The sequence below is a fragment of the Phalangium opilio genome, unplaced genomic scaffold (assembly GCF_054372755.1).
Source record: "Phalangium opilio isolate 3A_F unplaced genomic scaffold, DU_Popi_V2 ptg000075l_1, whole genome shotgun sequence".
Lineage (NCBI taxonomy): Eukaryota > Metazoa > Arthropoda > Arachnida > Opiliones > Phalangiidae > Phalangium > Phalangium opilio.
The window spans coordinates 2,887,623-2,909,913 of NW_028324184.1; the positions used below are offsets into that span (position 1 = coordinate 2,887,623).

The 22,291-nt window shown below is 36.0% G+C and overlaps 2 protein-coding genes across 3 annotated transcripts in view; one reads left to right on the plus strand and one right to left on the minus strand.

The window, feature by feature from the left end:
- Window positions 1-1,766: 1,766 nt before the first annotated feature.
- LOC149658818 (fatty-acid amide hydrolase 2-A-like) lies at window positions 1,767-21,387 on the minus strand. The gene is made up of 8 exons (XM_089844452.1): window positions 21,341-21,387; window positions 9,250-9,478; window positions 7,507-7,726; window positions 4,835-5,044; window positions 4,646-4,765; window positions 3,291-3,448; window positions 3,000-3,098; window positions 1,767-2,412 (listed from the first exon to the last, which is right to left on the minus strand). The coding sequence occupies exons 2-8, from the start codon at window positions 9,433-9,435 to the stop codon at window positions 1,825-1,827; spliced, it is 1,581 nt and encodes a 526-aa protein (XP_089700578.1). The 5' UTR covers window positions 9,436-9,478; window positions 21,341-21,387; the 3' UTR covers window positions 1,767-1,824.
- Window positions 9,434-22,291, plus strand: part of LOC149658819 (chymotrypsin B-like) — a 34,491-nt gene continuing 21,633 nt past the window's right edge. The window contains exons 1-6 of one of the 2 annotated variants that reach the window (XM_089844456.1): window positions 9,434-9,574; window positions 9,654-9,697; window positions 9,768-11,526; window positions 11,635-11,807; window positions 13,443-13,680; window positions 15,310-15,426. In XM_089844456.1, the coding sequence (XP_089700582.1) occupies window positions 11,484-11,526; window positions 11,635-11,807; window positions 13,443-13,680; window positions 15,310-15,426 (571 nt within the window). In that variant the 5' untranslated portion in view covers window positions 9,434-9,574; window positions 9,654-9,697; window positions 9,768-11,483. Of the gene's footprint in view, window positions 11,527-11,634; window positions 11,808-13,442; window positions 13,681-15,309; window positions 15,427-22,291 lie in introns of both variants that reach the window. The other variant, XM_089844455.1, reaches the window with a different exon arrangement.

Genomic DNA, 22,291 nt, shown 5'->3' on the forward strand with positions numbered 1-22,291 from the left:
CAGGCCTCAATTATTTACTCTTTGTTTCACTAAGCCTATTGCGGAAAATACTTGTTATACGCGCCTGAGTCTAGGTCTTAGTTTTCTTCATGAAATTACTAAACCAAGGATTATTCTATATACAGATGTAGTATAGCTTACGCAATATATAAACAGCCATTTCAAATAACAATATTAAAATAAATCTTTGGAATATCAAAATGAAACAGAGCTTTAAAGCTACAAAAGTACTAAATGCATCATAATTACGAAAAATACTTCCACATATTCACTTTATATTATGGAAAAAGGGTATATTAAGGTTCTGTATGATTTCTTAACACATCAACACAAGGCTAACTGCTAACGCGACGCACTAGTGTAACAATGGACGGACACACACAGACAAAAACATAGACTGCTTTTTAAATCTTTCCGTATGAATTTTGAGTTGAGAAACAAGATTATCTTTAATATTTAAATAAATATAATTATTTTTAATTATTTTAATCTTCAATTATTAACATTAATAATAGTTAAATCGTTTAAAATAAAGTTATACCTATTATCTTCTCAAACTTTTCTAATATTGACGTTTAAAGTGAAGGGTACCCCTCTTGCCGCTTTCTTCAAATTTTGGGGTATATATACGATTCGTTTCCATTATAATAGTAAGGAAAAAGCGCAATTGCGAAAACCTTTGGTGGCCGATCCCACCTTAGGGAGGCTAGACGTTTCTCGTAACCCTAGCTGATCGCCACGTATATCCTAAAACCAAACGATGATAATGGAGTAGAAGCCAATGATACAGATTGGTGTCTATGTGGAATAGACAGAAGACCAGTGGATGGTGGTGTTAGAAGCCAATGATACAGATTGGTGTTTATGTGGAATAGACGGAAGACCAGTGGATGGTGGTGTTAGAAGCCAATGATACAGATTGGGGTCTATATGGAATAGACGGAAGACCAGTGGATGGTGGTGTTAGAAGCCAGTGTAAGTGCGGACTGGTGTCAATGTGGGATTGACAAAGAATAGAAGATGGTGGTGGTGGAAGCCAGAAAAGTACCAGACTGGTGTTCATATGGGATGGACGAAGACCAAACCAGATGGTGTGAGAACTCAAGTATAGAGTAGCCAACGGAGAGAAATACAATTTTCCAAATTTCTGTGAACTGTCAATGCGGTCCGGAAATTGGGAACACGTTTGCTCCGATACGCAAACTGCGAACGCGGTCACGTGGGTGTAACAACGGACAGACAGACAGACACACACACACACACACAGACACGGCCGTTACAGAACCTCTCCTGGACTACGACACACGGAGAGGTAAAAATTGCTTTCTGCGAACACGTTTGCTCCGATATGCCAACTGCGAACGGTGCACGTCCAGTGAACGTCATCGTCACTCGGAGGGGTAAAAATAATGATAGGTGTAAACTAAAGGTTAGTTGTGACTAATTCGTATACGATAGGTCTGGTTGTTTACAGAAACCTTTAACAAGTTGGTAAATCAAAATGTTACCTCCCCGAGTCGAGACGAGGGCTATCTAAACAATTACCTGAAAATTCAACTTTAGCTATTTATTGATAAACAACTAAAGGCTAATATTGCTTTCTGCTAACACGTTTGCTCCGATTTGCCGACCGCGAACGCGGTGACAGACACACACAGAGACGTCCAGTGTAATACTTCTCCGTGACGTCATCGTCACTCGGAGAGGTAAAAAAAGTCCTAAAGGTCAATTCCAGGCCCCTTTGGTACTATTGTATTAATAACTACTTAATTTTCGTAAATTTATTACTAAGCTTTACAAGAAATTTCAATTGATTACAAAACTTCACGGTGAATTCCAACCGCCAAATGTCTTTTGCAATTCATTGGCAATAGCTATGGTAAGGCGATCGTTGTTGGGTAAAGCGATAATTTGAACTCCAGTTGGTAATCCATCTTTGTTCAATCCTGTCGGACACTGAGTTGCGGGAAAGCCTAATATATTAAATATGTGAGTGTAACAGACTGATTTCGCTTTGAAAACCGTCTCTTGATGATAGTAATGAGGTTGAGGCTGTGTCGGCATAATAAGTACTCCGTTTTCGCCAAGAGTCTGTCTAAACTGTTCTTGCAAATGTTCCACTAACTGGTTATTGCGATGAAAAATTTCGAGTTTTGTTCGGTTTCCCAAATCTCTCATGGCCAAATAGATCAAAGCATAGAAAGTATGATTCGAGTATCCGAATAAGTATTTTAAGAATTCGAGAGCTAGGCTGAACTTTGCTCTTTCTTTTCCTGTGACTAGCTTAAATATGTCTTCTTTGGTTCCTTGGGAGAGTTTAGTGAGAAATATAGACTCGTAGATTGATTGAGGTACACAGAATTCTAATCCTTTTGTTTTGACGTTGAATTTGTCACGAAGGTGACTAACTACCTGTGGATAAGTTGAATAGCAATTAACTGGAATTGCTGGTTTGATCAGGGCTAGAGGTAAGAGTCTGAATAAAACTTTCACGAATTACCGAAAGTTAATTGTTATAGTAATTTTACCATGGATGGCAATTTACTTCAATTAATTTTGGTATTTTTCACTTTCAGAATGCTGATGCTTTGGGAGTACAACTATGTTAAAGGGAATTACTATTCAATATATAGGGGCGGGGCCTATTTCAAGCTTATCTTCCATCAAATTGAGCTCTACTGGGCACACGTGAAGTCCGTAGCGCTTTCAGTGCATTTCCGTTGATTCTATTTACACTGATAGTCACGTGGCATTGCCCAGTCACTACTCCAGTAAATAGTAACACACTTCTACTTCAAAATATAGTTCTTAACACGCTCCCACATAACGGACTACACATCCCTTTAGTGTACTTAACTTTCTACGAATTTCGCATAGAAAGGTGATTACTTTTGTCGAACACCTTGAATCGGTAGATTACCGTTCAGTAAGCTACAGTAATTTCACATCTGTAGTTAGAGCTAAATAGAATACATAATATTTCTTTTTCGCAAACATACCTTTGTAACGTTTGCTTTTACTTCGTCGGCAATTTTCGAAATTCCACTGTCACTAGCATATTCTTCCAAGTAGTGCACTTGAATATTTCTCAAATCAATCTAGAATTAAAATATACAAAATTTGTGAACCTTCGTCGTCAATCCATTTGTTAGCTATGAAAGTCACTGTGGAAGCATATGGAAGCGAATAAAATGGTAAATGTATCAAAAATTAGAAGAACTGAACAGCTCTTGCATTACTCTTTCGTTATTGACCTTCCTTACAATAAATAAATATTTCACAATGTATACCTTTTCGTTCAAATTAAGTAACTTTCTATTTTCCCCAGCCAACACCTGGAGCATCGGTGCAAGGTCCTCAGCGTATCTACACATTGGTCCAGCAACTTTGTAGTTGTCTAATTCAGTCTGGTACGACGACGGGAAATGGCCTTCATTTGAGACGATTTCTAGGATAGAATAAAACATTTACAACAAAACTCTTGAAATAAGTGTTTAAACAAGGAGAATCTATAGGGGGAGTTATTAAGAATATGTTGAAGGCACTTATCGAAAAGGTCATAATTAATCTCACGAGCGTGTCCTTTGCCGCATTCCGTTAAAAGAGAGAAATCATAACGTGGTCGTTTACATTTTGCTGGTTTCTAAACATATTGGGTGTCAGAGGCACGTGACCAAGAAGAGGCGTGGTCCAAAGAAACTTATTTCGTTTTATTTCGAATTCAGGGAATTCACGCTACAAATTGGCTAGGTGTCCACGGAGTATTTGAATGGCGTGACGTGGTGCCTGTGACGTATATCAAATATTTTTTGCCTTCTTTGTGGTAACTTTAATCCGGGAAGTCTTTGATTAGGCGTTCTGGGTTAAGCCACTACCTCCATACAGTCAAGCACTTACAAAAATATGTTGCACGAAAATGCAGTCTTCCTCCAACTCGAGATAGTAACGATAACCGGGATGCGCTACATACATTTTAGACTCTCAACAGAGTCAACAACACCCCTCCTATAGAGTCTCAACAAGAATTCATTTACTATAAGAATGCCTAAGTCACTAGATTTTACGCTCCTACTCTTACGCCGGTGTTGGTGGACAAGTAAGCCCCACTCCTTTCATGTCCGTCATTGCTCTGCGCTTTCCTATTGGATCCCTTGGGGATAGGTCATACAGACGCGATTGACGTATTCCGAAGAGAGAAAAAAACCTCGAGTAAAGTAAACAGAAAATGGAGGCTGCCAGCGGTGCTGAAACGGTTAGGGAATGGTTTTTAATTGCCATTAACAAGTTAATTAAAGGTTTTGAACCTAACTTAATGGATTTTGAATACGTGTCTCTACGTGAAAATCGTTCGTTCTAGAATTGTTTCTAAATCAAATCAAGTATACTATACTTATGATTTCGTGAGTTCCAAAAACCAAACCAAGGCTTAACGAAAAGGTAAAAGAGATAGCTGGTGGAAAACATAGAGTAAGATAAAATATTAAGTCCCGCCTCCGTTTCCAGCCTCCCCCCACCCATGAGGTGGGTTTGTCGACTATCACGCGCGCACCGGACGCCTTTTTAGGCCTTCTTATAGTAAATTCCTTCTTGGTCTCAATGACTTAAAAGCTAGTATTCCATAAAAACAAGTTTTATAATCTGTTACTCTTCGTCGTTTTGTGCCCAAAAATTCCACAACAATACGATGGTATTCTAATGCTTCCACCTATATCAGTTCCTATGCCAAATATAGAGGCAGCTGAGCCAATAAGAGCTGCATCACCACCTGATATTAAATACCATTATTGACATCTGAGTTAATTTCCAATCAATCCCCTTTAGTGGAAATTCATACCAGTACTTCCTCCGGGAACCTTTGTTAGATCATATGGGTTGTTAGTGCGACCGTACAATTTGTTGGCTGAATCCATCCACATACAGATTTCAGGAACATTGCTTATCGCCAGTGGAATGGCTCCCGCGGCTCTCATTAGACGAACAACTTCGGCGTCTTTCTCCGCTCTCCGACCTTTCACTCGAAACAAACCCGCATCTTGAATTAAACCTATTCAAATAGAACAGTACATATCTTGCAAGTTGCCATGTTGTTGGCCGGTTGAATGTACTACTAGGGACGGTGAAGTGGAAAATAAAGTGATTTTTTATCGATTCTTCTACATATTATAAGACCAGTTTGCGTAGTGAAACATCCAGGAAATATTTCCGAATGATTTTAAAATTAAAATTAGGTTGATATTTTATGGATAATTTGAAATAAGGACCTCTGACCAATCGCGTAACGCCCTGCCTTCTTGTTAACAAAATTCTCTTGGCACGCTCCATGTTAAATGAAATTTATCGCGAGATTTAATAAAATTTGCGCGCGATGTGAGAATCGTGGCGCGAGATGTAGAGCGTGCAACTCTAATTTTTGTTAACAGGAAGGCAGGGCGTTACGCGATTGGTCAGAGGTCCTTATTTCAAAATATCCTTAAAATCTGAAGCTAATTTTAATTTTAATATTATTATTCGGAGGTATTTCCTGAATGTTTCACTATGCAGAATAGTCTTATCATTAGTAGAAGAATCGACAAAAATCACTTTCTTTTCCACTTCACCCTCCCTTTAAATGTCGAACGATATGACTAAACGACCAGTTTTAAACTGAATTACTACTTTGATAAACAAACGTGATAATAATTATCAAAACAACCGAATAGATTCAGTCCTATGGTATTTGGTTTTCTTTTTTTTTGTGAATTAAATGGAATGGTCTATAAAGAGCAATTGATCACCACGTTCAAAATATATTCTATAAACGATAATTTACACGATGCTATTTTTCAATCTGAACCCATTAAATTTGTCTGACCATTTTTACCTCTCCGACTGACGTATGTCACTGAGAGGTTCTAATTTCGACGTGTCTGTCTGTCTGTGTGTGTGTCTGTCCATCCCACATGGAACACCAGTCTGTAAACACTGGCTTCTAATCCCCACCATCTTCTAGTCTTTGTCCATCCCACATGGACACCAGTCTGGACACACTGGTTTCTACACACCACCATCTTCTGGTCATTGTTTTTGTCCATCCCACATGGACACCAGTCTGCACACCTGGCTTCTACTCCATCATCATCCTCAAGGTTAAGACATACGCGGCGATCGGCCAGGGTTACGAGAAACGTCCGGCCTCCCTAAGGTGGGGCTTCCACCAAAGGTTCACGCAATTGCGCTGTTCTTATCCATAGCTGCGATTCGAAACCCTTATATACTACCTATTTTAGTAAGGCGAAGCAACCGGCGTATGCTTCATTTCAAACGCCAATATTAGTCAAGTCCCTCAAAAATGTTTAATTGTTCTTTTTTAAAACGATGTAACGTTCAATAAGGCGAATAACTAACGAAGAAAATATTAAATATTAATTATATTTATTTTAATATTTAAGATAATCTTGTTTCTCAATTCAAAATTAATACGGAAAGAGTTAAAAAGCAGTCTATGTTATTGTCTGTGTGTGTCCGTCCGTTGTTACACTAGTGCGCTGCGTTAGAAGTTCGTTTTGTTTTGATGTGTAAAGAAATCCTACAGAACCATTTATCCTTAATATAAAGTGAATATGTGGAAATATTTTCCGTAATTATGATGCATTTAGTGCTTTTGTAGCTTTAAAGCTCTGTTTCATTTCGATATTCTAAGATTTTTTTAATATTATTATTTGAAATGGCTGTTTATATATTACTTAAGCTATACTACATCTGTATATAGAATAATCATTGGTTTAGTAATTTCACGAAGAAAGCTAAGATGTAGACTCCGGCGGGTATATCTAGTATTACTTGCAATAAGCTTAGTAAAATATAGAGTTAATAATTGAGGCCTGAGGTGAAGTAAACTTTGGGTTTTGATTTTCGTGTCTGAAACGAAGAGACATCAACGGTTCAGAGTGAGCCGAAAGTTAAATACACTCTTAAATAATCAGGTTAAGATTTTATAATAGAAGAAAAGATCATGGTGGCAATTAGATTAGTAGGGCTAAGCTACAGAGTTTTTATTCTCTTTAAGGTGCGCATTGACCATCAGTGCGTCTAGCTACAATTTAGCTTTGGTATTATTTAACGTTAACACTCATGTTGGCAAACTAAGAATATTGTTGAGGTGAGACGAGACGATAGTGTTTACACTGCAAACCAGTTGTGAATGTAGCTATCAGAATATAGGGTAAACAGCTGAAGCGTAGACTTCATTTCCTGTTTTTTTTTTGCCATTAACTGATTTCCATGTGTCCAAGATTTATCCTTATTGGATGTAAAATGTCGTCTGCTTTACTGTATATTCGCTATGCTTGGAATACTGCTTCAATATTTCGTAAATTATTACTTCAAACAAGAGAAATAATTCCATATCTAGGTAAATAACTTTGTAGTAGTGGACCTCTTGACTCGGAGAGGTAATATTTTGGTTTTCCCAACTTGTTTCCCTCTTAATGTGAATATTTAAGTCTTTAAATAATATCATATTTATACCTTTAATCCCAATGGAGTTTTTGGTTGTAAATGGCACGCCTAGGAAAGGTTTTTCTTCTCTTAGAACGTTTAACGATTTATCCGTGGTTTCGATGAATTTATCAATCTCTCTCGACTCTTCCAAAGCCTCATCGTATCTTTCGTCGACAACCGCATTTATGGAAGGATTTACTTGCTTTATTCTTCTGATGTAAGCACGGACAACGTTTTCGGATTTCAACTGCAATAGACAATTATTTCATTTACTTAAATTATAGTATTAGTTAATGCGCTTTCGATGATACTGTTTTTGTCAGAGAAATTAATCGAATTATAAATAAAATGAAGGAAAGTCACAAGCGAGCACCAACACTATATCTTATCTATATGCACAGGAATTAATATAAAAACAGCATCAAAGGCACACGGTTTTTCCGGTCAACCTGTCGGGACATTTTTATTACGTGTGAACATGGCTATAGATTCTTCTACTATGTATTCCTGGTGTACTAAATATTAGTGAAATCTGTTGAAACGCGCAATCAACATTATTCCGTAAATAGTTTTTGTCCGGTCACCCTTTTTTCAAGATGGCGGCGGATGGGAAACGTCTTTCTTACTGCGCGCCTACTACCTATGAGTAATGTCCCTGCAAATTTCAACCATCTAGGTAAAAACTCGAGCGATTTTTTAATTCGTCATTCTACTAGTTATAAGACCATTCTGCGTTGTGAAACATCCACGAATTATCAAATTAGGTTCAGATTTTATGGATAATTTGAAATAAGGACCTCTGACCAACAGCGTAACGACCAGCCTTCTTCTCGTGGCACGCTCCATGCCGAATGAAATTTAGCGCGAAATTTGATAAAAGTTGCTCGCGATGTGACACTCCTGGTGCGAGATGTAGAGCGTGCAACGGAAATTTTGTTAACAGGAAGGCAGGGCTTTATGCGATTGGTCGAAGGTCCTTATTTCAAACTATCCATAAAATCTGAAGCTAATTTTAATTTTAAATCATTCGGAGATATTTCCTGGATATTTCACTATCCAGAATGGTTTTATAACTAGTAGAAGAATCGATAAAAAAATCACTTGATGTTCCTCTTCACCCTCCCTTTAACTGAAATTAATTTTCATAAGACGTAAGGAAAGACTCTCGGTAGATTTTTTACCTTTCCTTTGAAAGAGCGTATCTTAAACGTATAAAATAATTAATAATTCCATTTTCAAATGCGTGTTTGTCTATAATTTTAATTATGATTTGAGCGACTAAGGCCAGGTCTATCTGTTTTGTGAGGTAGAGCCGGAATAAAGGGGGGGGGGTGAGAGGGGGCACTGGCCCCCGGGTGCAAGGCTTGTTAGGGGCGCATTGTGTTAACTATTCCTCCTTAGCAACATTTGCTGCTTTTATTTTTATCCGACATAAGGGGGGATCACATTATCTCGGCCACCAGGTGCAAAATTGCTTAATCCAGCCCTGTTAGGGTTTGCTAGTCTATCTAAGAAATTTCCACGTCATCTAACTGCTCTGGTGTGGTCACTAAAATGATACCACACTTTCGTTCGCAATGCGACCTTAAGCGGATCTTTTCTTAACGCACCTATCATCCCTACTACCCTTCTTGATTTTCGTGTTTTCGATCCACGCACAGACAAACTTTTCAAGGCCGCCCTACATTCTCCGTTACACGTAGAAAATAAAATAGAAGTAAAAGTACTTTCTATGCGACAGAGAAAATTGATAAGAAAATCGTATCTTACTTGTTTTGTTCTAATTTTTTCAGCCAGACATGTCGCGGACTGCAAAAGAATATCGTCAACAACCGGGGGCAGCGTTTTAGTCTTACTTCCGACAATAACTACTAAAAGAATGTGCCAAACATATTCCAATAATTTGAAAATCAAATTAAGAAGCTTCAAAGTGTTGGACGCTGATGACGACACCATGGCTTCAATTCGGTGTGACAAAGATTTCGGCGACAATTCTAAACTGGAGGAAAAAAAATATATCTTATCTCAAGAGGGTGTAGTACACTAATAATAAATACACAAGGGATTATTTCTTGAAAGTTTGCCAGAGAGACAAGTATTAAATTACGACTACTTAATAGTTATATCTACATGTGTGTTAAATTAGTTTCCTTGAAATTTATGATTGAATATAGGCAGCGCTACCAACTGAAAAGGAAATTCGTCTGTGACCCATTCCGTATGCTCCGAATAATTTATTTCAATCCAACTCGCACTAAGAAATTCTTCAAATCAAACTCTAACAATAGTGTAGAAGTCTTCATTTAGCGTCAGTAAAAGTCAAGATTTACGGCTGCAATTGGAGGTGAAAATGGAGCAGGAAAAACCTTAGCCACGGTTCATATGAGAAAGTTGCTCAAGGCAAGGAAACCAAGATTGTACGCTATAAGTGTACCGACTTTCTTTTCCATACGAGGTGCTTTGGGTGTAAGCATATCATACAATACGGGAACCGACACACACTTTCTATCAGTCAATAAGCAACATGGGCAAGTTGGTACCAGTGCTTAGAAGCAACACCTATCTCTTCTAAACAAAAGCCATTTTCCTCTAGTTACAGAGTGACAGACAGTCATAAATATATATATATGTATATAATCAAAAGTGGATGAGAGGAAAAGTATGAAAATGGCCAAAAGTCGCGAGTCATCATAGTTTTGCCGTAGTTGACCGCTTTATTGGCGTAGCTATACTGGGCCTGTTCACTCCCTTAAAATAGGTCTTCTGTAAAATGTGTTAAATCGCGGTTACGCGGTTACCGTTGTCTGCTATTTTGTATGCTAGAACTTCCTCGATTTGTGTTTGTAGTCAGGACAGAGTAGCTGGTAATGTTTTAAAAGGTATTTGAAGGTATAATATGGATTTAAGTAAGGTTATTGAAGCAATAGAAGAGCACATAAAACTAGATACGTTTAAAACAAATCTCGGTAATTTAGCTATAGCGCGAGCAGCTTGCGTCGTGATGCGCGTGATCGAGTGGACTATGGTTAAACCAAGGAGCATAAATGTCTGAACTACTTTCAGTCGCGAGTTCGCAAGTCCATCAGTCACTAGTAGGCAAAATAGTTATTGACGAAAGTTTGATGTCCGCGTTTTTTAACACAGGCTCTATGGGCATTGTCATACTTTCCCTCTCATCCACATTTGATATTATACATTTTTGTGCATCGCATATCGATAATAAATCTTTACAAGCTTTATCGCAGCAACTGGTAAATGAGCTGAGACAGTGTTAATTGTAGGACGCACTTGACATCAACGGTGCACTATAAAATGATATGTACAGCAAAATTCTCGACTAAGATACATAGGATTAAAATAGGGTGGTGCTGCAAAGTTAATCCATACTTAAGTCTAACTGCTGATTGACTGATAATCAACGCTCAGGCCGCTTTTCCTAGAAGACTGGAAATTTGCAGGGACGTTAATTTTAAGCAGTATTATTAATTTCTTTCATTGAAACCAAGTCATGAATAAAAAAGTCTAATTTTACACCCTCAAAATATTCTAGTTTTTCTCAGAAGTTCAAATTAAAGTGCCTAACGAAACATCTTCTTGCAATTTGATATCACATTTAGGAATTATTTTTCAAGCTCTTTCCAAAATTATATTCATATTTCATGAAAATGTTATGACCCTATAAATTTAAGAAAAGTATTCTGCTTTTTCTCACTTTAATCACTTATAAGGGTTCTTTCGCAATTTCGTGTCATATTAGAGGTTAGACCAGATAAATTTGCTTGAAACAGTATTTTATAATTTGAAATTGTTATTGAGTGGTTTCAGAAAAAAATTCCCATTATATAAAATAGCACATCCGTGATATTAAAAACTGATAGGCTGAAACATGTTCTTAATCTTTAAAATCCCACGAGAATTAAACACATGTTTTTAGGAAAATATCTTTTCAATTCAATATAAAAATATATTTAGCTCAGCAGTTCACACCAAACCAGACACCAAGTATGTTCAAATTAAAAGTGGTACTCGTAGGATTTGCCTTTTTCGGTAAGATAATATTCTTGGAATAGAGAAATATTGCAGTAATCATAGTTTCAAATTCGTAATTGGTATTTTAGCAATTGGTATCTTAACTTTTTAAATTAATTTTGATAGCATTCGTCGCGTCAGCTCCTTACTCTGAGGAAGAATGCGGTGAATACAGCGAAAGGGAAATCACTGTTGACGATACAGTCAAATCATTAGCAAGCCCTGGTTACGAAAAGGGATCATTCTCTCCAAGTCAATATTGCATTTGGAAATTAAAACCCGCATCGGACAGCACCAAAGTAAGAATGATAAAGTTATTAATGACAAATAATTAAATGGAGTCAAAATCATGGTGTTCAAATGGTAAACAATTACTTAATAGTAAAAAATAGACACCTTTTTGGTTCAACTTTAGATTGGTTCTCAGCCCACTCGTTTTTGGCCTAACTAAAGGCCTTTTTAAGGCTCTTTCAGACGATCCAACTTTTTGACTCAGCTCGATGGGTCAAAACGTTGTATCAACTTGCCCAACTTTTGAAGGGAAAAGTGAAATAAATCTTTCCTATTCACACGACTAAACGTTTACAGCCAAGTGGAACTTTTCAAGCGCCACCTACCTTGGCACTTACGAAATAAGCCGCGAAAATGGCTTTTTTTGTACTTCATTTAGATTCGCTGGAGAAATGAACTTAAAAACTTGAGTCAGCAAAAATTGGATCACAGATCCAATTTTTCCAAGCCAACTTTTTTGGTGACTCAACTCATCCAGCGTCTATTCACAGGATTCAACTACTTGATTCAACTCGAGTTGACCCATCAAGCTGAGTCAAAACGTTGGATCATCCTAACAAGCCTTTAGACGATAAAACTTCTGATTCAACTATATGGGTCAAAAAGTTGAGTCAGCAAAAATTGGTCAGTGATAAGTTTTCAATTTGGTGATTCTTCAACTTGTTCACACGTCCGAACTAGTTTGCTCAGCTCAAGTTTACCCATCTAAATGAATCAAAAAGTTGTATTGTCTGAAAAGGCATTATATGAGGGGTTAGTCACTTGAATTATCAGGTGTACAAAACCGCAGAAATAGATTACTGATAGAATTCTTAGAAAATCATCAGTAATCACAATAATTTTTGTGGGTAATCAACGATAATCAGAAATCTCCGATAATCACTGGAAATCACGTGAAATCTTGAAAAAAATCGGAAATAATCACATGATTTACTAGAAATCTTTTGTAATCACCTCGGAAATCACACATTTCGTGAGATAATAACACATAATCAATAGAGGAATTCAAAAATACCACAACAAAAATTGGAATCAGTTGAAATAGAAATAATCACTGCATTCATCGAAATTCACGAAGAATTCAGTGGTAATCACGGCATTCACCAAAAAATCACTGGAATTCGTTGGAATTCAAACAGAAATAACAAGTAATCTGCGGAAATAAACAAAAATCAGTATGAGAACTATGGAAATCACCTAAAATAATCTTAATCAAGGAATTCATTCAGTAATCAACGGAATTCACATAAAAATTCAGAAATTAGAAATCAGGTGCACAAAATTTTGACTAGCCCCCGGTCATATATGAGTCAAAAAAAATTAATCACTGATCAAATTTTTCACCAAGTCTTCTGGTTATTCAACTTAAGAAACACACACGACCCTACGAATTTCCTCGACTCCAGTTGACTTATATAGTTGAGTCAAAACTTCTATAAGATATAATTCAGTTGGGTCACCGCTCTTGACTCTCGAGTTGCATTTGGAAGGTTCCGTGTATGACCCGAGAACACTACTGAATGAGCGACTTAGTTTTAATCCCAAAATTGTCTTTGAAAACCTAGCTCTTTGAGAAAACATGCAAGCTTCTCAAAGACCATGCATGGTTTTATGTTGCGTCATGTTATGTATATGAATTTCAGTTTGTCCGCATCAGCATAACAGACATCGACTTGCCAGAGCATCAAAGATGCGACGAATCGTATCTAGAATTTAACTACCTGGATTCCGTAGGACCTTACTTAAGATTTTGCGGCAATTCCGCGACAGAAGTTGTCACTCTTCCATTTGAAAAAGAACCAACAATTAGTTTCCATTCATCCAGAGTCAGCGGCCAGGGTAAAGGATTCAAGCTAACTCTAGAAGTCGTGGAAAGCGAACGTAAGTAAATTTCTATCCAATTAGGGGTAAACTAATCAGGATAAACAAGATGAACCGGCCGAATTAGATCCCCATCGATAGGCTTCAGCAGGGATAGATTTAATTGTAGAAGTGAATGGAGAACGGTTAGTATTTACTTCAGTCCAACTCATAGCCCAGTATAGAGCCCCTCCCTCCAACACGTAACGAAAAGTTTAAATTATCTTATTGGCTCACTTAAACTACGACTTTGCTGACGGGGACGGCGAAAAATATGTAATTCCTTTTTACCTCTTCTATATCTCAACAAGTTTTTATATAATAATTGTTTCTTAAATCAATATTCGAATTCGCTTCCATTAATCGTTAAAAATTTCAAATTTGACCGATCGGTTTGTTGAACCGATTCAAAATAGGCGTATTATATTAGGTCATATTGATTTAAAGAACGCAACCAAAAGAACCCTCCTCTAGCTCTGACTGTGATCATGATCCCTCATCCCTCCTCCTAATAGTATTATTATTAGTTTGATCACAAAATCTGCGCGTTCGCACTTTATAGCGTATTAAGTTTGTACTATTATAATGTGAATAATTGATCGAATTTCTGATATTCACTTTCCCTTTAAAAGACACTAATACACACATGCAATTTCCTAATTTAGAGCCGAATTTAAATTGAATCCTAGACTTCAATGCATAATTAAAATTAATTATATAAGGACTATTTATATTTACTTACTATGCTGATTGAGTAGTGTTGATTTAAGTGACGACATTAACACAAATGAAGAAATTTGAAACGGCTACCAAAAGTACGCCTTCCAGTTTAAAAGGACCATATGGAAATGATCGGTATTTTAATTTCCAGGAAGACACTTGTAAATATACTGACGTCGAGATAATTTTTTTTAAATTATACGGAAAATTTCCTCAAAGTTTTCAGGGTTATCGCAAATAAATCTAACAGTCAAGCCTTAAAGGGATAATAGCACATCGAACATAACTCCCTGCTTTAAGAAATTGTTTATAGCACCCATCTATTTTTAAAGGGAGGGTGAAGCGGAAAATCGAGTAATTTTTAATCGATTCTTCTACATATTGTAAGACCAGTCTTCATAGTGAAACATCCAGGAAATATCTCTAAATGATTTTAAAATTGAAATTAGGTTCAGATTTTGTGGATAGTTTGACATAAGCACCTCCGACCAATCACGTAACGTCTTACCTTCTTGTTAAGAAAATTCTCGAGGCACGCTACATTCCAAATGAAATTTATCGCGAGATTTGATAAAAATTGCGCGCGATGTGATAATTGTGGTGCGAGATGTAGAACGTGCAAAGGGAATTTTGTTCACAGAAAGGCAGGGCGTTACGCGATTGGTCAGAGGGGCTTATTTCAAATTATCCTTATAATCTCAACCTAATTTGAATTTTAAAATCATTCGGAGGTATTTCACTATGCAGACTGGTCTTATAATTAGTGGAATAATCAATAAATATCACTTTATTTTGCACTTCACCCTCGCTTTAAGGATATATTTATAAAATATTAAAATAATATGATAAAAAATGGTCTGGAAACATGGGTTTATCCAAATGATAGTTCTCATTAATTTTTATTTACGTAAATCATTTTCATTTAAATAGCTTCATGTGGGACAGAGGAACTCAAATGCAACTACCCATTTAAATGCATTTCGTCGAGCTTAAAATGCAACGGCGTTGCAGATTGCCAAGATGGCACCGACGAAGAAAACTGTCCAGGTACGTTTCATAAGATAAGTTCTGTTTGAGCTCTCACTATTTAACACTTTTTACCTCTCCGAGTGACGATGACGTCACGGAGAGGTACACTAGATGTGTCTGAGTGTTTGTCACCGCGTTCGCAATAAGCAATTCTTGGCTTCTGCTCCCATCGCTAGGATTAAGAAGTAAACTAGGGTTACAAGAAACGTCTAGCCTCCCAATGGCAGAGCTTCCACCAAAGGTTCTTAACCCTTATCGGGAATCGGCCAACTTACATAGCCTATAAATTTTCAAAAATTGTTAAAGAGGCATACGCTTGAATTCAAACGTCAACAATAGCTATGTTTTAAATTATTTTAGGAATGAAGTTTCATAAAACGATTTAACTAGAATTAAGGTAAATTAAGGACGATTAAAATAATATCAATTATATTTATTTTTTTAATTATTTAAGAAAAACCTCTTAATTGCGTCTCGACTCGGAGACGGTTATTTTGGTTTCCCTACTTGTTAAGGATTTTAGAATTGTTATGGGATTTAGAAAGAAAATTGAAACTATTGTATAATAAGTTTTACGTCTGGTTTCAAACCCAATGTAGAGGAAGTAGGAAAAAAATATATTTTTCGTGCCGTTATAGTGTATTTATTATTTCAGTCTCGTTCCATACCGTTATCTTTTTGTTTTCGCGCATTTTAATTTCGTAATTCATAATTTAAATTGTTTTTTTTTTTAATTTTGACGTTAATTTCAAGCAATTACTTGTTGGATGACTGAAGAACAATTCATTAAAACATTCGTAATTTTATTCGCACTATAAATAGTTTTCACTAAAAGGGGCTTGAGAAAATTCGTCCCAATCTCTCAGCTTGCAGTGTTGTCAGGCCCTTTGTGAGTCAAGTTAGTCAAATTTAAAATCAACTGCTGATCTTCTTCTGTGCAATATTTTGACTCAAAAACCGCCGGGCAACACTAGGTTAACGTCAAAATCTCATTTAAGTGGAAACTATGTATATTTGAGAAAAATGAGTAACACGATGATTTAGTAAAAATTTGGCGTACGTTTTCAATAGGGTATTTACGCTTTGTCAGAAGTTCAAAACCTTGGCGTGATAAGAAAATAAGAATTACGCTTTGTCAGAAGTTCAAAACCTTGGCGTGATAAGAGAATAAGAATTACGCTCTGTTTTCGAAGTTGCTCTTATATATATGACACATCTTTCCTTGAAATTTGGGACGTTAGAGATCTTTATTTTGAAATATTGCTTTTTCCGCCCCTATACCAAAATTACTGGTGAACATATGATCAAGGTGACTAGACTGCAAGAGACAGTGAGAATAAATATTTCTAGGTAAAAAATTACTTAAAACTAACAAACGTTTTTCTGTAATATGTTATGTCAATTTCGTTAATGAATCTTAAGTACTATTTTTCCCTCTCCGAGTGACGATAACGATACGGAGAACTATTAAACTGGACCTGTCGCCACGTTAGCATTAGGCAAATCGGAGCAATTTCAGGACAGCGTTGGCGGTCCACAGGAATTCAAAAAATTGTACTTCATTACGTTATTTATCTCACTTAAGCGCCACTCATAAACTTGCAAGCGACCTTCATCGGCTAGCTATCCGTTAATTTTTTCTTTCAATAGTTATTATATATATTAGAGCTCGGCATTTTCGATCAATTATCCACAAATTGGTGGATAACCGATTATTTATAAACAAATTTGTGGATTACAATACGATTTAACATGTAAGTTCTGTGGATAATTTTCGGGTATGGATAAAGATAAAATAAAGTGGATAATTGATCGAAAATGCCGAGCTCTAATATATATATATATATATATATATATATATATATCCCACATATTGGCTTTTAACAACTTAACCATGCACTAGTCTTTCGTGTATATCTACACTCCGCGCAAACATACCAATCTGTACTTATTGGCTTCTAACACCATGCACCTCTAGTGGTCATTCGTCTACACCGCAAATGGCGTTATTTCGTGTCCTCTTTGAAGACACATTAGTCGCGACTGAACATTTAGTTAACACCTATCTTATATTTTTTAATTTAAATTCACGACCATTTTAGAAAATGGACGCCTTTATTGTAAATTGTTTAGGCTACGTTCATGTTAGTTGGCGAAACGTTTCTCATGTCGATAATATTGAGCGACAATAGAAAATGTTATAAGTACGTTAAATTATTACCGTGTATCGAGCAGTTTATCGTTACAATTCGTAATTACATTATTACTACTAAAGAAACCTGATGGCTTGAGAAACAATAGATTAATAACATTCAAACTCAAAGAGGGAGCTTTAAAAGGACACAGTCCATTATCCCATAGCTCATATGAGACTATAATTCTGAGTAATTTAAGTAGGATCAAAATAATTTAACTTATGGTGTGAATCTTTTATGATATTGAAATAATTCTCCTTTAAAGTTTTAGTCTAAATATCAGTTCAAGGTTAACATATAGAGGGAGGTTTTAAACGAAAGATCGATTTCACTTTCATCGATTTACAGTTTGATCAATGAGGAAAAAGTCCCTTGGATGATTGTGAACAGATTCGTTTTTTGGAAAATGCACAGTCATGTCTTCTTGTAAATTCTGATTGAATTTTATATTAGAGAAAGGTGTGCAATTTACGGTTTCCACGAGACTAGTTACGTCGAGCAAGATAAGTCTAAGAATAGAACACTTCTTCACTTATCGTAATAATTTAGGAAATATCCATCAAACCCAACTGAAAATTATCAATTTTGACCTGTAGGACTTTCGACCTATAACCCAGCATAAATGGCTCTCAAGACCAATATCGTAAATAGGTATCTGGTTAAATTAAAATCTGTTGGGACTAAATTTAATTATTTAACACCGGGGTTTTAACAATAGAAACCTTAATTAATTTCCATGGAAAATTATCTATGCATTTTTATATATAACATTTTTTGTATTTTTATTCTATACCTTATTAAATCACGAACAGTGAAACTTAATTCATGTTGGGTTACATTTATTCTTAAGGTTTTCTCGATTCAGAAATATTCCAAGAGTGGTTCACAGTAAAAACCACTTAAGCTTTAAGCATGGTTTTCACTTGGCGTAAATTACGACTTTTCGCCCAATGTCAAGCGACAACCTTTAAAAAATACATGGTTTTCACTGGACCGAAATTACGTTGAATGTGGCAATATTAGCTTTCTATTTTTTCGGCCACATTCAACGTTAACGGTCTGCGCGAGCCAATCAGCAATCAACAAGCTTGAGTCGTGACGTCATTTTCGACCACGCGTGTTCCGAAGAGGACGTTTATGGTCCGCCATGTTGGAATTTATTTAGTTCCCAATCGAGTCAGTTACTAGTACAAATCCCCGAGAATGCCCAAGTTCAATGCTCAAGGTTTTATTGAAGAGGTTATGGTAACCATAAATATCTTTATGATTACAAAGACCAAAAATGACAGACAATAGATGGTCCGCAATTGGTGAAATGTTCAGTTTATCTGGTAAGCCTTAGGTTCATTATTTGCGGTAATTACGATAAGTGAAAACGTTATAACGCTGGGCGACAACGTAAAAAACAAATGTGACGTTTGACGTTCAGCTACGAAGTAGTTTTTTTTCGGGCAAGTGAAAATCATGCTTTACTGAGCTTGAAGAGAAAATATTGTACTAACAACCACAATATAGTATTGTCGTCTGTTCGATATAGGCTTAATAATGAACATCCGGTACGTGTATCCAAAGACGTTAAATATTCCTTCAAACCAAAGGACTTTGGAAGACTGGTAACATTGAAGCCCTATATAACGTCTTTCAATCCACATAACGGATGATCCTTCTTAACCCTATCAAGCAACGCCCCCCCCCCCCCAAATATTGAAAAGGATATATTTCTAAATTACTAGTTCTGAGGTACGTCTTGTTTCCTATTATTAAAATTTAGTATTTGATTATTCCATAAAATATTATGTTTATGAGATAGCAGATTATACTAAATTTCCGGTTACCCTCTTTCTTCGGGTCTTAAATCAATGCGAGAGGGGCTTTTCTCTCCTGTTCAAGTACCCTTGGCAAACACTACTTCTTCTCTATGAGGGTTAACATTACGTATTAACCCATTTTTGGTTTTCGCCTTATTGTGAAGTGCGCTTGAACAGGAATAAAGAGTCTAGCTTTGAAAATTCAGTCTTATATGCTTGAGTAGTGTGAGATGCTGTAGAAAAGCCATACTTACAATTGTTTTTATTTTAAAAGAAGCTAAGTTTTCGTCTGAGCTTTTCTGAGGCTTTTGCAGACACATTAAAAATTTACTTCAAAAATTATAAATTATTTGTGAATAGGAAATGGATTCAAAGTAAACTTTTTAAATTTTTAATTTTTATTAAAATTAATTCCTTTTCAAAAGCGGGGGGGCGCAGTACCGTCTGCATGATGGAGTTGAGGCGGAATATACGGTATATGGATGCAAAGACGTTACTAGTCCTTATTTTTTCAAGCATTATCTAGCCTCTTTGGAGTCACATGCCATTTTCTATTTTACTCGCGAATTTTGCAAGGGTCTATTAAGGAAGGAAGTGTAATATTTCCAAAAAAAAAACAAAAAAAAGAGAGCTTTTGTTTGGGGATGGAGCAGAAGGCAAGCTGAAACACACCAATAGAGAGCTTTCAGATGAGATAGTAGTACGTCATACCCTCCCAAGTCTTACCGCTGTTCTGGTAGCCATATTGGGTGGTCTCAGCTTCATTCCTGCTTTAAACCCACCTATATGGCAGCGTAAATTATGTCACGAGACTCAGCTCCTCCTCCAACTGAAAGCTCTCTATATGGCTACCAGAACCGTGGTAGGTCTTATGATGGTGTACTTAGCTAACTAAAATTTCTCTAAGGGTCGTTTTTATTACTGGAAAATTGTATAAACAAATAAGTATACATAAGCAAGTTGTGGTTGTACAAGGCGGGCGACTTATTCAAAAGCAGCAGATGCATTAGTCGTGAGGGCCAAAGGCTTCAAGCAAGTTGGAAGTTAATATGGAAGAGCTAGTTATAGTATAAGGGAGCTTGTACATAGATTTGAAAAATTTGTTAAGGCTATTTTTTCTTTTAAGGGATACTTAGAGCTAGGGTTTTTCATTTTCAATCGAAGGAGCATACAAAATAATGAATACATCAATTTGAATCATATTTCTCTCTACAATATTAAAGAAGATACAAGCAATTTAGTTTGTTAATGGACATTGCGCGTCAGGCTTCCCCGCGAAGCACGGGAGGCTACCCCTATTGGACGATTAGTACCACCTGAAGAATTCGTCCAATGGAGTCCAGTGCTTCACGGAAAAGCCAAACGTGTAGTGTCCCTTAACAAAACTTAACTGCTTGTATCTTCTTTACTATTGTATTATTTTGCACACTCTTTTGGTTTAAAAAACAAAACCCAGGCTGGCGTATTCCTTTAAAGGGAGGGTGAAGGGGAAAATCAAGTGTCAGGATAATTTTTTAAATAAAAGACAGGGCGTTACGCGATTGGTCGGAGGGGTTTATTTCAAATTATTCTTAAAATCTGAACCTAATTTGAATTTTAAAATTAATCGGAGATATTTACTGGATGTTTCACTATGCAGATTGGTCTTATAATTAGAACAAGAATAGATAAAAAATCACTTGATTTTCCACTTCACCCTCTTTTTAAGTTATTGTGGACATTTTGGATACTTTTAACTAGAGTTCGGTCGAATGATGCTAAAACAAATGAGACAATTAGGCCTATTGGATTATGAGGCTCAGAAATTTGAGAAAATAGTATTTGATTGACTTCATTCGATTACCTAAAATTATATTAAATGTCCCCCTCTTTGGAATATTGATCTCGTGATTTACGTAACTAGTTATAAATATAAGTTTATCTTATTACCTTGTTTGTTTTGCCAAAAGCCGGATTCTAATTAACTGAATCGATATTTGTTTGGTCGAGAGGACAAAAGCAAAATGCTCACTAATGGTTTAGTTGATATGGAACTGATGAATTCATGAACGTTTCCACGCCTGTACTTACTGTACAGGTGTTTTTTGCCTGTAAATGCATAGACATATACGGGAGATATATATATATAAACCAATAGAAATCGCAACGCTTTTTGAATAATTTTAGACATAAAATCATAGTTTCTTAAAAAACCCTTTGAAAATTTAAAATTCTGCGAAAAAGTTAAAATAACTTAGACCTAAATCAAACTAATATTGCATACGATAAAATTTACCCTATATTTTTTATTGTAACCTTCATATTAAGCTGAATAAACTTGTTTACTTCATCTATGAATAGAATTAGAGCGAGTAGCGTCAATAGGCTATATTTATTTTTAAAATCTTAAAAATATCCGAAAACGCCACTCACAACAGAACTTTTACTTTTAAATAGAGCTTTGGCCCAAAAAGTCGATTTTAGAAAACTTAAATGAATAGTTAATAGGCGTAGACCCTCCATATGAGTAAGATTTTAAACTGTAATATTGAGCCAATAATTTAGTAAAATTCTTGTTATCGTTAAATCCCGTGAACCGTTTTCACCTAAAATTTTAAGAATACTATTTATAGATGTTTCAGCCGGTTGTTTTTCAGAAATATTCCACATACGCTCCTCAAATATTCAAAAAACGCATCGTACAAACAAAAGCATAAGTGAATTAATAATACGTTAAAAGAAGCTTTTAAATAATAAACCCCTTGTTTATTTCGAAAAGAAAAGTGTTCTCGTGTTTTTTAGAATAATCTAGTATTTTTTAAGTATAATGAAATTTATAAAAGTCATTGTTTGCAATAGAGCCTTTTGAAAAGTCGGTGGTAAATTGAGTCTTACGTTTGT

Bases quoted from the DNA above. Each gene is read 5' to 3' on its own strand.
- LOC149658818 (XM_089844452.1), bottom strand. From the start codon at position 9,435: ATGGTGTCGTCATCAGCGTCCAACACTTTGAAGCTTCTTAATTTGATT. The intron at 7,727-9,249 runs GTAAGATACGAT...TGTCTATTGCAG, and splicing joins AAAAAATTAGAACAAAACAA to TTGAAATCCGAAAACGTTGT. The intron at 3,449-4,645 runs GTAACAGATTAT...ATTCTATCCTAG, and splicing joins TGGGCACAAAACGACGAAGA to AAATCGTCTCAAATGAAGGC.